A 17,104-nucleotide genomic window follows, 5' to 3' on the forward strand; every position below is an offset into this window, starting at 1 on the left:
AATTTTAAATGAACTTGATATGATTCTTTCTATGGTCAATGGTTTTTGCTCAAAAAGTTGAATAAAGCAAGCAGGTTGGTAAAAGTAGCCAGTTAAGCCATGTAGTGCACAAATGTTCAGTGTTTCTGAAAGATAAAATTGAGGATTTTTGTCCCTGTAATAGATTGATATTTATGAGACTTGAAATATTTATGTTCAAGGAAATTGGTTAGTTTGACGTCTTGAAGTCTTGGGAAATTTTTAGTACAATTCAAAACAGGCTCTGCCAAGATGTTAGATCTTTAAAGATTGTTGTATATTTTTCTTGCAAACCAACAGGCTGTTCGAGTTACAAAACCTAAAATTCCAGAGGCAATTAGAAGGAATTTTGAACTTATGTAAGTTGGCTGTTTCACACTCTGCATTTGTAGCTGTATTAAATATTGGATCTATTCTTCAGTATTTGTTTTACGAAATATATATTTAAATGCAGGAATATGACACTTAAGTTTTTTTTTCATGGTCCAGTTACCTCTTTGGAACAGTTAGTGATACTTTGCCATATAAGATTGCATATTGTAGTTAAGTTCAAATTTTTAAAACATCTTCATACGCTTGCATAAATTTGTGTCCGTATTTTTTGTCAAGCAATGCCATTGCTTTTGGAAGAGGTGCTTCATTTAGATAAAGCAAAAGAACAGAACATACCTAACATGACTGGTCTAGAGATATGGGAAACTCTTTAAATCATCATTGGTAATCACTCACTAACAAGTATGCCTGTCCACCTAAGAAATTCCATGTCACTGGTTATGGGTTCTGTAGGTCCTTGAGCGGCTGATTAGTCCAATCCTACAGCTGCATCTCTGACAACACATTTGGCAGGAGTATATGGGTTGGCTTCTTGTGTGGAACATCTCTTAATGAATTGCACGTCAGTAGATGCATGGTCCTTGACAGAAGGTTGATCTTGTTCCAGTGGCAAGGAAACCCCCACAACTGGGGATCTCTCAGCACCTGCACCCTTCATCTGCTGTTGCAGCTGTTGATATTGCATGAATGCCTGAAAGGGCAGTGGGGATTTGTTTTGGATTGCGCTTTGTCTGGTTCCTCCCCTCTGACCTTACTGTCATAGGTGATCCTGCCAGGCTCTGAGGACTCCCGACAGCATCATTCTCTGGATCAACGGAGCAGTCAAACCTCTCCTCCACAGCAAGGGGGCAATCCACAGAATGGAGCCTCTTTAATTGTATGAGTGTAATCAGTGCACTTGACCTCCAAAGCTAAGCTATATGTGACCTCTGAAAAGTGTTTTGTGTACGTGTATACACATTGCAGTGGGCTTAAAAATTATTTTTGACCTCTGGAATTTCTTGCCAGAAATACCGAATCTTCGTTCCCCCTCACTCTTTTCCCCCATCAATTCTACCCTCGCCCCCAACCCTGCCTTCCAAAATTCTGTATTGCCTGGGGTTACAGTGCACAATGTTTGAGGCTTCAAAACATGGCTTTTTACACTATTTACAACTTTGTTTATTTCAGGGAAGCAGAGAAGACAAAGTTGCTTATTTCTACACAGAGGCAAAAGGTCGTGGAAAAAGAGGCTGAAACTGAAAGAAAACGAGCTATTATTGGTATGTATGTTAATTTGGAAAATGTCTTGCACAAGTTCACAATTCTAACTTCTGCTTGTGTACTGGTAATTCTAACTGCTTTTGACCTTGCAGTGTTCCTTTTTCTCTGGGCTTGTGGAACTGCAATAATCAGAGTATACCAGAGGAATCCATGTCATAAAAGTCAGGCATTAAAAGCATTTGTAGCACCTGAGGAGTTGGTTGGGTAGTTGTCTGCATGTCTGTCTTATCAGCCATTGGAATTGCAGTTTTATTCTCCTTAAGTAATTTGTCCTAAAAACAAGTTGAAGTAACAGTGTTGCGTGTGCAGGACAAAAAACATTTCTTTTTTTCTGTTAGCTTTATGAAGTTTGACTCATTTAAGTAACATATCTGAGCTCGTGGTAGGTCTGTGTGGTATAGCTTCTGGTTTTGCTGAGGGTTTTTTTACTATAAAGTACTGTACTGTGTCAGGGGTTTAATTTGTGTGTCTGGCCTTGAATAAACTAAATTGTTCGATTTTTCACAACGAAAAAAATAGCAGGATGGTGAATATTGGAGGTTTATAGTGGGTTATAAAATCATGAGGGCATGGATAAGGTAAGGGAGTTCAAAACTTGAAGGCGCAGGTTTAAGGTGAGGCAGGAAAGATTTTAAAAGGGACCCAAGGGGCACAGGGTGGTATGCATATGGAATGAGCTGCCAGAGGAAGTAGTAGAGACTGGTACAAATTACAACATTTAAAAGGTATTTGAATGGATACGTGAATAGGAAGGGTTTAGAGAGATATGTGCCAAATGCTGACAAAAGAGACTACATTAATTTAGGCTATCTGGTCATCACGGGCGCGTTGCATTGAAGGGTCTCTTTCCGTGCTGCACTCCAATTCAAAATGATCTTTTAGAGTTATAATTAGAGATTTGAGTCATGAAGCTAAGCTTGACAGATAGCAAGGTGAAATAATGTATAATATCCAACTTGCTACGTGATTTGTATTTCCAGATATGTATTTAGATGATCAGGTTATTTATTGATAGAGATTTTTTTACACTAGTTACAATACTTCAGTGGCCATAGTGTGACTTTTTTTTTTGTTGCTGTTATTACTTTCCGTGTACAAGGATCACATTAGGAATTGTAGTTGTCTTGAGTAGCAAATCCTCTTGTACCGGATTCCATGATCTATGGTTTGAAAGGCCACAAGTTTTTTTTTATTGTTTGCTTGTAGCTCAATCATATGTCAGTGTCCGGAAGGCAAAGGTGAAACAGAAAATTTGTAAATCTACAATTTGGCACATAAAACCCTTCTGTTGCTTAATTCAGTACATGTTTATCAGCCTGTTAAACATTGTCAAATCTTGCAGCATAGGAGAGCCTTAAGGCCATCATGCCAATGTTGGCTCCCTGAAATAAGTAATCAGTTTGTCTTGCTCCAGGGTTCATTCCCTATTTGCTGTCCTTCTATTTGGGGAAATCTGTTGTTCTTGACTTTTCGGTGAGATCCTTTCTCAGCTGTTTCATTTGAAATTGTTGCTAATTTTATGTAAAAGTTGCATTTAGTTAAGAAATTGAGGCATGAAGAGACATTTTTATTGCAATGGTAGCACAAGAAAGTATAAGTTCTGACAAAAAAAGATGATAATGGATTATGTTAAAATCATCACCAATATTTTTCTCCTGCAACATAAGAGATCTGAAAAATCATTGTTTTATTCTTTGATAACCTCAATGTAGTGCAGTTAGTTCAATAGTGGTCACCTTGTTTTTGTTGTATGGAAAGGGGACATGTTTCTCATTACTCATTTGTGCCTTAAGGCTGAAGAACTATGTCTAGTGAAAGGTTTAAGTGAAAGAATGATTAAATTATGCCTCTCTTTCCAGGGGCAATGTTGATTTATTTTTGTAAGACCTTGAATGTTGTAGCTGAAATCCTTGCCCACTTCCTCAGTAAATAATTTCTTTACAGTTGAATTAGAAACTCCAGCCTTTAAATTGTCTTGCACAATAGAATAAATTTTAATTAACTTCAAATTATTTATGCCACTTTAAAGTTTTGGTGCTGACTATTACTTTGCTGTCAAATCCATCAAGCATCTAAATGTTATTGTCCCCCTGTAACTGAATAATTGAACATGCTAATGTTTCCTGGCACTTTAACTGAATATTTTGAATTAATTGTAAAGAATTATTATTTTAGTGAAGTTTTTGTTTTATTTGTTCATGGGATGTGAAAATTGCTGGCAAGACCAGAATTTATTGTTCAGACTTACTTGCCATTTAGAGAGTGCTACCTTGAATTTCTTTGGGCCACCTGGTGAAGGTACACACACACAACTCTTTCTCCACCCACCCCCCCCCCCCAGATCTGGTTGGCAGATCCAGGATTTTGATCCATGCATCTGCTACCCTTTGCCCTTGTGGTTGGTTGTATGTTTGGCATGTGGTGTTGAGGGGGTGCTGGGAAATTGCTGAAGTGCATTGGATAGGTGGTACATACTGACGCTGGTGGAGTGAGTGAATGTTCAAGTTGCTGGATGGGATGTTGATCTGGTCTTTGTCTTGGATGATGTTGAGCTTGTGTTGATGCCACAATCCTGCATCTCACTTCTAACCAGAACCTTTTGGATAGAAACATAGAAAATAGCAACTGGAGTAGACAACTTGGCCCTTTTTGAGCCTGCTCTGTCAATCAATGTGAAATGGCAAATCATCCAACTCTGTATCCACTTTTTTCCTACACTTCGAAATCTCTTTAATCCAAAGAATCATATCTGGTTCCTTGTTGAAAATGTTCGTTGATTTGGCTTCAGTTTCTTTCTGTGGTAGAGCTTTTCACTCTCTGGGTGAAGAAATTTCTCCTCATGTCATTCCTAAATGGCCTACCCATATCCTTAGATTGTGGCCCTTGGTTCTGTATTCCTCAGTTGTGGGGAGCATCCATCCTTTGTTCACCCATTTCTGTTAATATTGTATCGGTCTCTATGAAATCTTTCTCTTTTGACTTCCTTTCCCCCACCACCAGTTCTTTTAAACTTAAGTGAATACAGTCCCAACTGATGCGGTCTCTTCATAGCTTAGTCCTGCCATCCCAGAAACAGCCTGGTAAACCTTTGTTGCATTCTTTTATTATGGTTGTGAATTAGGTTGTTGACTTGCTCGCTGAACTGGTATGTTTGTTTGCAGATGTTTCATCACCCTGACCCCTGTGTATCATGGAAGGCCACAAACCATCTATGACAGCTACTAACAAGTATAAAGGATACCATACCCACAACCTGAGCATCAGTGAAAGGATAATTGCTGTTTGGCACTTCCTAGTGATAGTGTAATCACTTTTGTGCTGTTGACAATGATAAGACCGTGATAACATATGTGCTCTGTAATGATAGAGACGTGGATTTGTCCTGTAACATTTTAAATCTACAAGGTTGCAAGACAGAATGGTCCAAGAGATGTTAGGTGATCCACCATATTATGTACCTGAACATCAGATACCTTTTTAAAAAAATGAGTGCAGACAGTCCCCAGGTTGTGAATGGATTCCATTCTGAAATCTGTACTGAAGTCCATTTGTACACAAATCAGACCACAATACAGGACAATATAAAGGAGCAGTTCATAAGTGCAGGAAATGTTATTGTCACATCGTTGAAGTGTGAGATTACTTTCATAAATTTTACTTGTACTTAAGAACTATGTACTCATGTTAGTTTAAGAATATGGTTAAAGTCAAAAGCAGAAGGCATCTTGGTTTTATCAGAGGCCACTTTTTCGCACAGTAGTCAAGTATATGATCTTGTGCAATCATCAGAAAATGATACCATTGCTTTACAAAGCCCAAGCAGTTCTTTTTTTAATAGTGTGTGATTTGTGCATTGCAGTGCACTTAGATTTCTGTTTTGTCAATACACAGAGGCAGAAAAAGTTGCACAAGTAGCCCAGATTCAATTTCAACAAAAGGTTATGGAAAAGGAAACATTGAAGAAGATTTCACAAATTGAAGGTGAGTGTTTTGGTACCATCAGGTCATTCTAAAGTTGAATTGCACACGTTGAAATTATTTTAATTTTGATGGTGATGTGTTCTCTATTTTAGCTCCAGCTTGAATATTAACTGATCAACCATAAAGCATGCTACTATATATTTGTACCTAGGCCTCACGGTATTCAACCGTTCTCAAGTCTTCCAACTTCTCTGATCCCAGCTAATTGTTACTGCACAAGTCAGATCCTATACTAAAATTTAGTATGATAATCATGTCTTATGTTTTCTTTTTGTTTTAATAAGACAGTCTTTCACTGAAACACAATGCAGGTTTAGATTCAACAATAAAACAGAAGTTTATTATGCAAAAGACATGAACATAAATAGAATAGACTAAACTTCAAAAATTTCAACATTTGGAATGAAAATGCAATCCCATTAATCCCAATGACAGAGGAAGGGCTGGAGGTTTCTGAAACATAAAGGTTGATAAATCTCCAGGCCCTAATTAAGTGATGTCATGGGATGTTAAGGATGAAATTGCTGGGCCCCTGGCAGAAATATTTGTATTAATTTTAACCACGAGTGAGGTGCTGGAAGATTGGAAGGTGGCTCATGTTGTGCTTTTGTTTGAGAGGCTGTAAGGAGAAGCCTGGGGATTATATCAGTGAGTCTGATATCAGTGTTGGGTAAGTTATTGAAGATGACTCTGAAAGGCAGGATGTCGAGTATTCAAGAAGATTTGTAGCTCAGGTTGTGCAAGAGGTTGTTGAATTGCTTGTTGAGCTAGAACATTTGTTCGCAGATGTTTCATCACCTGACCCCTGGATATCATGGCAGGCCACAAATCAACTACCACAATACAGCTACTAACGAGTATAAAGGATCTCATACCCACAACCAACAAGACCAATGTTATATGTAAAATATCGTGTAAAGACTGCCAAAACAATTACACAGAGCAAACAGGAAAGAAATTAGCTGATCAAGTCTCTTGGTGGCTATCATGTGTATTCATACACACAGACAATGAAGGACACCAATTCAACTGGGACAACACATCCATCCTATGACAAGCTAAACAGAGACATTCACGGGAAGTCCTGGAAACCGAGCATTCAACCCAGAATTCTATTAACGAATGTAGAGTTGGACCCCATATGCCAAAAACGAAGAAACAGAACAAGCAACAAAACTGGAAATGATGTCACCAACTCCAGCAGACCCAGACAAACAAATACCAAGTGGAGCAGAACGCCAATGCTTCATTGGAGGCATACTAATGATTTTACCTAGAATGGTGATGACTTAACAGCTCAATGAGCAAGTCAACAACAAGATAGGATTTACTTACGTTTCAAGAGGCAAGGACTGATTAGGGATATCAGCATGATTTTGTGCGAGGGGACTCCTGTCTTCTCAACTTGAATAAATTTTTTGAGGAAGTCACCAAAAAGATTGACGGCAGAACATTTGATGTAGTTTATTTGGATTTTAGTCAAACCTTTGATAAGGTTTTACATGGTCGACTAATTAGTGAAGTTACATACACAGGATTCTGGGTGAGCTTGCCAATTGGATACAACATTGGCTTTATGGAAGGTGGTGGTGGAGGGTTGTTTTTTGGGTTGGAGGCCTATGACCAGTAGTATCCCACAGGGGTTGGTACTGGGTCCACTTTTGTCTGTTATTTATAAAAATAGTTTGAATGAGAGTAAGAGGCATGGTTAGTAAGTTTGCAGATGATACCGAAATTGGTGGTATAGTGGAAAGTGAAGAAGGTTATCTAAGATGAGAAAGAGATCTTGATCAGTTGGGTCAATAGACAGAGGAGTGGTAGATGGAGCTTAATTTGGATAAATGCGAGGTATTGCATTTTGGTAAAGTGAACAAGGGCAGGATTTATACAGTTAATGGTCGGGCCCTGAGTAGCGTTGTGGAACAGCAAGACCTAGGGGTGCAGGTATATAATTCTTTGAAATTTACATCACATGTCAACAGGATGGTTAAGAAGATGTTTAGCATGCTTGCCTTCATTGCTCAGATCTTTGAGTATAAGAATTGGGATGTCATGTTGAGGTTGTACAGGATGTTGGTGAAGTCTCATCTGGAGTGTTGTGTACAGTTCTGGCCACCCTGTTATAGGCATGATATTATTAAACTGGAGAGGGTTCAGAAGAGATTTACCAGGATGTTGCTGGGAATGGAGGGTTTGACTTATAAAAATAGACTGGAGCACAAGGGGTTGATGGTGACCTGACAGAGGTTTAGAAAATCGTGAGCAATACGTAAGGTGATAGCAAAGGTCTTTTCTCTCAGGTGGGGAAGTAATAAAACTAGGGCGGGAGCAAAAAGATATAAAAAGGACATGAGGGGCAACTTTTTTTTTAACAGAATTGTTTGTGTGTGGAAAAAAACTCCTAGAGAAAGTGATCTATGCGGGTACGGTTAGAACATTTAAAAGACATTTGGATATTTTTACAAGGTTTGTAGCTCAGCTTGAGGTTTAGGGTGTGGGTTTGCTCGATGAGCTGTAGGTTTGATATCCAGACGTTTCATTACCTGGCTAGGTAACATCATCAGTGGCGACCTCCTAGTGAAGCGAAACTGTTGCCTCCTGCTTTCTATTTGTATGTTTGTCCCTGATGGGATTCCTGGGGTTTGTGGTGATGTCATTTCCTGTTTGTTTTCTGAGGAGTTGATAGATGGTATCTAGACCTATGTGTTTGTTTATGGCGTTGTGGTTGGAGTGCCAGGCCTTTAGGAATTCTCTGGCATGTCTTTGCTTAGCCTGTCCCAGTTGAAATGGTGGTTTTTTTCCTCAGTGTGTAGGACTACGAGGGAGAGAGGGTCGTGTGATTTTGTGGCTAGCTGGTGTTAGTGTATCCTGGTGGCTAACTTTCTTCCTGTTTGTTCTACGTAGTGTTTGTGGCAGTCCTTGTATGGAATTTTGTAGATGACGTTGGTTTTGTCCATGGGTTGTACTGGGTCTTTTAAGTTTGTTAGTTTTTGTTTTGTGTGTTGGTGGATTTGTGTGCTACCAGGATTCCAAGGGGTCTTAGTAGTCTGGCTGTTATTTTTGGGCCTACTTTGACGTATTGTAAGGTGGTTAGGGTTTCTGGCTGTTAGGTCTGCTTGTCGTGGTTTGTTCCTGAGGAATCTGCAGACTGTATTTTTTGAGTATCCGTTCTTCTTTGGATATGTTTACGAATAAGCAAAGTTTGGTGTCATTTGGGGCAAATGCAGCAGGTGGGACTGGCTTAGTTTGGGAAGCTGGTCAGCGTGGACTAGTTGGACAGAACAGTCTGTTACCATGCTGTATGACTGTATGGCATCCCATGGCAGCACTCCCATCTTTCTTTCTCTATCTCATAAGGTTTGACTTAGCTGCGGCTTCAATTCCCAATTGGGAGAATCTGATGATTTCTTCCTTGATTTGTTTTTTAAATCTCTCTCACTTTGTCAGCTTCTTGCAACCCCTGCAAGGTTTGAACCCAGCTCTTCTGGCATGGAACCTTTTAAACTAAACTTCTGAAACTGAGAGAGGTTTTTTTTAAAACAGTCCTAAACTACATTCTCTCATGAGCAACTCTTCTACACATTCAGCTTTAGCCAAAACCTCTGGAATACACTCTGACTGAAAGGGTAAAGGTATGTTTCCCCAATCAAGAGGAAAATCAAGAGGTGGGCGGCACGGTGGCACAGTGGTTAGCACTGCTGCCTCGCAGCGCCGGAGACCCGGGTTCAATTCCCGCCTCAGGCGACTGACTGTGTGGAGTTTGCACGTTCTCCCCGTGTCTGCGTGGGTTTCCTCCGGGTGCTCCGGTTTCCTCCCACAGTCCAAAGATGTGCAGGTCAGGTGAATTGGCCATGCTAAATTGCCCGTAGTGTTAGGTAAGCGGTAGATGTAGGGGTATGGGTGGGTTACGCTTCGGCGGGGCGGTGTGGACTTGTTGGGCCGGAGGGCCTGTTTCCACACTGTAAGTAATCTAATCTAATCTAAAATACTCAATCTCAGGTCTTCTGTAGTAAAAGCCTTAAAGTGTGTGCTGGAAAAGCACAGCAGGTCAGGCAGCATCCAAGGTGCAGGAGAGTTAATATTTCAGGCAAAAGCCCTTCATCAGGAACGCTGTGCTTTTCCAGCGCCACACTTGTCGACTCTGATCTCCAGCATCTGCAGTTTGCACTTTTTCTTCTAGTAAAAGCCTAATACACAACCGTATACTTCGTTTGCTTACAAACTCTCCCAATAAAAACAAAACCATATTACTCTCCAGGAAGTCTCTTAAAGTTCTCTACTGTTCTCAAAGTTAACACATGGCTACAGCAGTACTTGCAAATTGTCCATTAAACTCCGATACAGACCTAACCTATGTGTTATCAGATCAAAATCCAAGCTCTTAAATAATATTAAAATATGTATGTAAATACTCTTCTGAAAAACATGTCCTTCTGGGTGAATTTCCGTGGTGCCAGTTGCTGTTGAATACATGAACTAAATAGGTGATAGCCTTTGTAGTGAGTGGCCAAAGGCTATTTGACCATGCTCACAGTTATTCAGCATCAATGGTCGCAAGCCAAAATCTTGCCACCTCTTTCTCATTGACAGGCATGAGACCGAATTTTACCACTCTAACATAACTTGCAGATTGAACCTGAGACTTCCGGTCTGTTGGGTCAGTTCTTTCCTGAATAAATGTCATACTTTGTAGGGGAGCTTTCAAAATCGCTTGACTGGCATACAGCTTTGGTTGTGCTTCACATGTGACCATCTTTCTTCTTCAAAATAACAACAGGGAGCCCTTGAAACAATTACTTGGGACAGTAGTAATACTGAGCAAGTGAGGACTGCAGATGCTGGAGATCAGAGTCGAAAAGTGTGGCATAGAAAAATACAGCAGTCATGGGGAGCAAGCCTCATCTTCTGCCTTTGGATCCTTCAACCATACGGCATCAACATCAACTTCACTAGTTTCCTAGTCTCCCTGCCCCCAACCTCCTCCCTGATCCAACTTTCCAACTCGGCAGCACCCTCTTGAACTGTCCATCTTCCTTCCCACCTATTCACTCCACACTATCACCTCCCACCTGCACCTTCCTATCGCCTTCCCGGCTATCTTGCCCCCAGCCCCACTGTTCTATTTATCTCTCAGCTTACCCCCCCACCCAACATTCCTGATGAAGAGCTTATGCTGGAAACGACGACTCTCCTGCTCCTCAGATCCTGCATGACTTGCTGTGCTTTTCCAGCACCACACTTTTCAACAGTAGTAATAATTCTAGTCTCTGGGAACTTTCTGCGCCACTGTTGTGCTTGGATTAACCTCTCTTCTTCATGCAGTCTCAGCATTTGCGTTCAATAAACAATTTGTAGTGCTTCTTGGCAGACTTTTGGGAATTGAGCAGCCCTTGACTAGAAAATGCAGTCATCTGCAAAGTGCTAGATTAAAAGTAGATCATTTCCAACTCCTGAGATAGATTTTCATTCAAGTCACATCACAAAGTAGAGCTTCATTTCGGCTGCTATTTCTAACTCCACCTTTTTCTGATGACTGCCTTTTGCGTTACTCTATTCTAAATACTTGTGTTCAAAAGGTGAGCATTATGTCAGATGTAACAAATTTATCTTTGATTCTCTCAATCTTATGAAATTTTTTTAATAGTATGTATATGTGGTCTGTGCTTCATTACTACATTCATACATTTTGTCATGGGGGAGAGACCAATGGCAAAGTATCAAGTACACGAGGGAGGTCTTGTCTGCTTTATCATTATATAAATTTAGGATTTACAAGCAGCTGTAATCTTAGTTCTTTGGGACAGTTGGTTATTTATTGATTTTTTGTTTGATTTATTGACATTTGCTTTTCCAGAAGCAAGTGCTCCAAAATGGAGTAGTGTAAGATTTTGATCTGGCATTGCTGCATTTGTTTCTAACAACCAAGTCTGCCTAGTTCACTGTACTCTTCATTCATATTTCAGTGGCAATCTCAATTCACGGAGTGGATTAAATGTAGATGTATTTGTTTTAGACCGTAGTTGCTGGTGGCATCCTATGTTTAATGCAAAAAGTAGTGATTCAATTGTTTTGGTTTGTTTCTAGATGCTACTTATGTAGCCAAACAGAAAGCTAAAGCAGATGCAGACTTTTACACTGCTCAGAAGATTGCACAAGCCAACCAGGTATGAAAACCTCTTCCTGTGCCCTTGATTTCCATGGAAAATTGTGAAATAGAAACAAGGGTTGTCTGTGTTCCATTGTTCAAATAGTTGGAATGGAAAAGGAGATTCCACATGTATATACAGAAGAACTGCATATAATTTAGCAATGTAAACAGACATTGGTTTGGTTCTCTTTCTTTTCGCATTCATTTTCTTTTTAAAAGCTTCTCCCACATTTTCCATCTTCCCCACCATCTTTTAAGTCTATAGATATTTAAGTATTATTTATCCATTCCAATCAGCACTAGCTTGGTGTGCAATTTTATGATTATTTTTGACACTTATCTGCTCATTTCTGTTCATAACATGGAACTTTTAGTGTGATTGTTCATTTTACCACCACACAAGTTATTATGTAGCAATAGTTTTTTAGCTGCAATTTTTTTATTCACTCGTGGGTTTCGATGACTCACCAGCATTTATTGCCCATCCCAGTCGGTGGTGGTGAGCTGCCATCTTGAACGGCTGCAGACAACATGTTGACCCACAATGCTGTTAGGGAGGGACTTCCAAGATTTTGATCCAGCAAGAGTGAAGGGACGACAATATATTTCCAAGTCAGGATGGCAAGTGGCTTGGAGGGGAACTTGCAGCTAGTGTTTCGAAGTGGTCGTAGTTTCAGAAGATCTAACGATCTTTGGTGACTTTCTGCAGTACATCGTGTGGATAAAATGCGTTGCAGCTCCTAAGTATTGGCGGTGAAGGGAGTGGATGCTCATGGATCTAGTGCCAGTTAACGAAGCTGCTTTGTCCCAGATCACGTCAAGTTATTTTGTGGTGTTAGAGCTGAACTCATCCAGACCAGTGGGTGTATTACAGCATCCTCCTGCCCTTTGCATTGTAGATAGTGGGCAGGCTTTAGGAAGTCAGGAATTGAGTTACTCACTGCAGTGTACCTATCCTCAGTGGTTACAAGAGCAGGTCAGTGATTATGTGGCAAGTCCAGTTGAGTTTCTGGCCAATGGTAACTTCCAGGATTTTGTTAGTGGGGGATTCAGTGATGGCAACACCATTCAGTGTTGAGGGACAGTGATTGTCTGTTACTGCAGATGGTCATTGCCTGACATTTGCGTGGCACCGGTGTTATTTGCCATTTGTCAGGCCAAGTCTGGAAATTGTCCAGATCTTGTTGCATTCGAACATGGACTGCTTCAGTATCTGAGGAGTCATGAATGTGCTGAACACTATATGCAATTATCAAACATCCCCACTTTTGACCTTATGATGAGGGAAGGTCATTGAAGCAGCTGAAGATGGTAGGCATGGGACACCTACAGAAATGCCCTGGAGCTGAAGTGACTGAACTTCTGCAGCCGCAAACATCTTTCCATGTGCCAGGTATGACTCCAAAAACTGGAGAGTTTGCCCCCAATTCCCATTTGTTTCCAGTTTTGCTAGGGTTTTTTGATGTTGCATTCTGTTGAACGCAGCCTTGATATCGAGAACTGTCACTCCACTCACCTCTGGAATTCAGCTGTTTTATCCATGTTTGAACCAAGGCTGTGATGACGCCAAGAGATGAGTCGTCTTGGCAGAAACTTAAACTGGACATCAGCAAATAGGTTATTGATGAGCAAGTGCTACTTGATAGGAGATGTTATCAGCAATGCTATGAGCTGCAATGTAGAAATTATTCACTTCTCACTTAACAAATATTCCAGCCATTCCCTCCATTTTGCAAACTACATTATTTAACAGGCTAACATTTGGAACCAGTGATTGGTTTGATGTGAACTATACATCAGAATTTAGGAGCACTTAGCACATAGTTGGTTCTGATATAGCGAGAGAGTTCTATTCTTATGCAATCTTGCATAATAAAAAAATCATGCAGTAGCCACACCATTTAAGCTAATGGGGCTGGAATCGTGTTATAGCCAATACAGGTAAGGAAAAGTCTCATTCCTCAAGTAAGTCTAAATTCTTCAATCACGTTAAAACCAATTTAAATTGAATTAACACGCATTATTGCAGAATCAACTATATAAAAGTCTGATTTAAAATAGCGCCAGCAATAGTAACTTTCTACTTCGTTTATGGACTATGATCTTTTAAATTAAGATATGAACTTCAGTTATCTGCAGCAAAAAAATTGAGATCTGTTATGCTTAAACAGAGAGGAGGTTGACTTGAATGAGATTCTTGGGATGTTTGTGCATGTGGACTGAAGGAGACATCTGTCATTAGCAAATGTGACTTTTTTTTAAATCCTAAATTGTGATTTTAAAATAAATTTGAATGCAATTCCAACTGAAGGCTCAGAAAATAATGTTCAATTTGTTTTCATGGTTAGAAAATGCATCATGATAAGGATTCAGGCTATGTGTGCAACTATTAATTATATACCAAGCATGATGATTACTGGGTTTAGCATTATTCATGTTTCAGAAGTGAATTGAAATCTGTTTTCTTTCCTTCCTAACAGTTAAAACTAACTAAAGAGTATTTGGAACTGGCTAAATACCAAGCAATTTCAGCAAACAGCAAGATTTATTTTGGGAGTGACATCCCAGACATGTTTATGGATAAGAGTGTCTTTCAGCCAAACACTGAAAGGAGAACTGAGGAAACTTCCTCCAGTGACGATAAAACATCTAAAGCAGCATCAAGCACAAAACAAAAAGATGCAATAAAAGATTCCACAGAGACTTAGTCTGGACAAACCAAAAATGATACTGCTTTGTTTAATTTTGAAGAATACAATTTATACAAAACGGTTGGACTGTGCTTGCAAGGATTCTGGTATGATCATCAGTTTGGGTGCAGCGTTCTATTAAGGGATACTGTTTTTATAAAGCAATGCTGGAATGGCAACATTTGAAATTTTGACACATAACTAGACTTTGTCATTAGTAATGATCAGTATTTCCAAACACACACACACAAAAGCTGATATGTGTCTAATACAAAATGTTGCACCTAACTGAAAACCGATTGTGACATTGAGAATTTACAAATACCTGTAATAAGGATTACTTCGTATATTTCTGGATATGTCGCAGCATTCATGACTAGAATGTCTAAATGCTGTGATTATGTATTTTGCAATTTAGATTTTGATTATGATCAATCAACAGGAAAGTGATTGACAGCTGTGAAGAATATTTTTAACTTGAGCAAACTATAATGCTCTCAAACTGATCAAAGGAATTAGAAAATATGTTTTAGAATTATCAAGGTACCATTGTATTTCAACACTTCACTTGACCCTATTTTCATTTCTTTTCTAATAATCCCCCTAATCACAAGTTGGTAATTCTATTGTCTATATTAAGTTGTTTTTTTTCTCTCTCAAAGGGTACTGAACTTGATACTGCCTCCCAAAACTGTTGGCAGTTGTGGGCTCTGGCTGTTTTGGAAGCCAACAAAAAGATGCTGTTCTGTACACTGGCAAAATGCAACAGACACCTTTTTTAAAAGCTTTTTTAAGGTAGCTTTGTGAAAAAAAAATTGTTTTGTTTGAACATGCATCATTGCCATTTAAGGTGGATTTGGGACCTGTTACTGAGTTTTAGCAACTGTTTTGGCATTGTATTTCCTGCAGCATGAAATCTTGAAAATATTTTTACTTGACTACATTTTTTTCCAATTTATCTACATTTTTAACACTGACTTGAAATCATCCATTGCAGTTGTATTAACGCCGGTGAAGATATCCCTATTAACTAGTTGCAAGTTGCAGTTCTGTGAAGCCAGGGCTGCTTTGGTGGAAAGATTCAATTTTAAAGTTTGTTGCAGTTGTTCACAATTGACCCTTAACACTAGGTGGTGATGCAAAATTTCTTAGATAAAGGCCATTAATGGAATCTAATTGAGTTCTCACATTATGTAATTGTTGGAAAAATTAACTGAGTTGAAGGAAATATTAATGTGTTGGATGGATTGCAGGTAAATATTAAAGGTATCCTTTCCTTGAAAAGAGCCCTACTCTGATTTCTGGGCAATTGGTATATGCAGATACTAATGTTTATTTTTGATAATTCGCAATACAGTAGAAACATTTTGCATCATGCTGTGTAGTTGATATCTTTGTAGTGTTCTAGCTTTTATATGCAATGTTCGTATTGAGCTGATGCTTGTCTTTATCCCCAGATTTCTTAAGGTTTTGATGTTAAAATTGAATATGGGTTCCAATGGGTCTGACTTATTTCTCATGTATGAAGCTGTGCCTGTCTCAAATGATGTACCAAAAAAAATTCTATAGAAGCAGTGGTTTGGATTGATTTAAATTTAATTTCATTATATTGGGAATTTGGGTTTTCAATGTCGCATCTTTTGGCTCTAAATATACAATGCGATTTATGTTTTCAATTGGTATTTTTGATGTGGACTGTAATAAATCATTTGTACTTAAATGATTGATTCCAAAAGGCTGATGTCTTAAACTCTTAATTATTAAGTACAAGTTTCTTTTCAAATTTGGGAAATCAGTTTGTGTGTATGTACTTTGTGAAACAAACATGCAAAGTGCAAGTGAAAAATGCTTTGAGCAGCAGTCAGAAGTTTAATTTGTTTTGAGGAAAACAGGCAGTTTGAAATATGAATTTGGAGCAAATGAATAATATGAGTAACTACATCTCAAAGAAATTTTTGTAAACTGAATTATAAAACAAGATTGACTTTTTCCAATAGCTCAAAAAATAAACTTATTTTGATACCATTTTGTCTGACTATTATTTGAAAGAGAGTCATATTGTACATATTGTGTATTCAGGTTGTTTATAAGTGTTTGGTATGCTTTCCTTTATTGGTCAGAGTATTGAGTATTGAATACTGGAATTGGGAGGTCATGTTGCAGCTGTACAGGGCATTGGTTCGGCCACTGTTGGAATATTGTGTGCAATTCTGGTCTTCCTTTTGGAAAGATCTTGTGAAACTAGAAAAGGTTCAGAAAAGATTTCCAAGGATCTTGCCAGTGGTGGAGGATTTGAGCTATAGGGAGAGGTTGACACTCCAGGGAAAACAGCCCCAGCCTTTTCAGAGGCTGAGGGATGATTGTATAGAGGTTTATAACATCATGAGGGGCGTGGATAGAATAAATAGACAAAGTCTTTTCCCTGGCGTGGGGGAGTCCAGAACTAGAGGGCATAGGTTTAGGGTGAGAGGGGAAAAGATATAAAAGAGACCTAGGAGCAACTTTTTCACGCAGAGGGTGGTACGGATATGGAATGAGCTGCCAGAGGAAGTGGTGGAGGCTAGCACAATTGCAACATTTAAAAGGCATCTGGATGGGTATATGAAGAGGACGGGTTTGGTGGGATACAGGCCGGGTGCTGGCAAATGGGACTAGATTGGTTGAGATATCT

General features: G+C 39.2%; 1 protein-coding gene across 2 annotated transcripts in view; it reads left to right on the top strand.

The window, feature by feature from the left end:
* The window catches only part of LOC140484681 (erlin-1-like), a 43,774-nt gene extending 27,316 nt beyond the window's left edge, over positions 1-16,458 (top strand). For both annotated transcript variants that reach the window (XM_072583293.1, XM_072583292.1), the window contains exons 8-12: positions 319-377; positions 1,522-1,613; positions 5,506-5,595; positions 11,680-11,759; positions 14,224-16,458. In XM_072583293.1, the coding sequence (XP_072439394.1) occupies positions 319-377; positions 1,522-1,613; positions 5,506-5,595; positions 11,680-11,759; positions 14,224-14,451 (549 nt within the window). In that variant the 3' untranslated portion in view covers positions 14,452-16,458. The remainder of the gene's footprint in view (positions 1-318; positions 378-1,521; positions 1,614-5,505; positions 5,596-11,679; positions 11,760-14,223) is intronic.
* The last annotated feature ends 646 nt before the right edge of the window (positions 16,459-17,104 follow it).

Source organism: Chiloscyllium punctatum, chromosome 13 (genome assembly GCF_047496795.1).
Source record: "Chiloscyllium punctatum isolate Juve2018m chromosome 13, sChiPun1.3, whole genome shotgun sequence".
In the NCBI taxonomy this organism is placed as follows: Eukaryota; Metazoa; Chordata; class Chondrichthyes; order Orectolobiformes; family Hemiscylliidae; genus Chiloscyllium; species Chiloscyllium punctatum.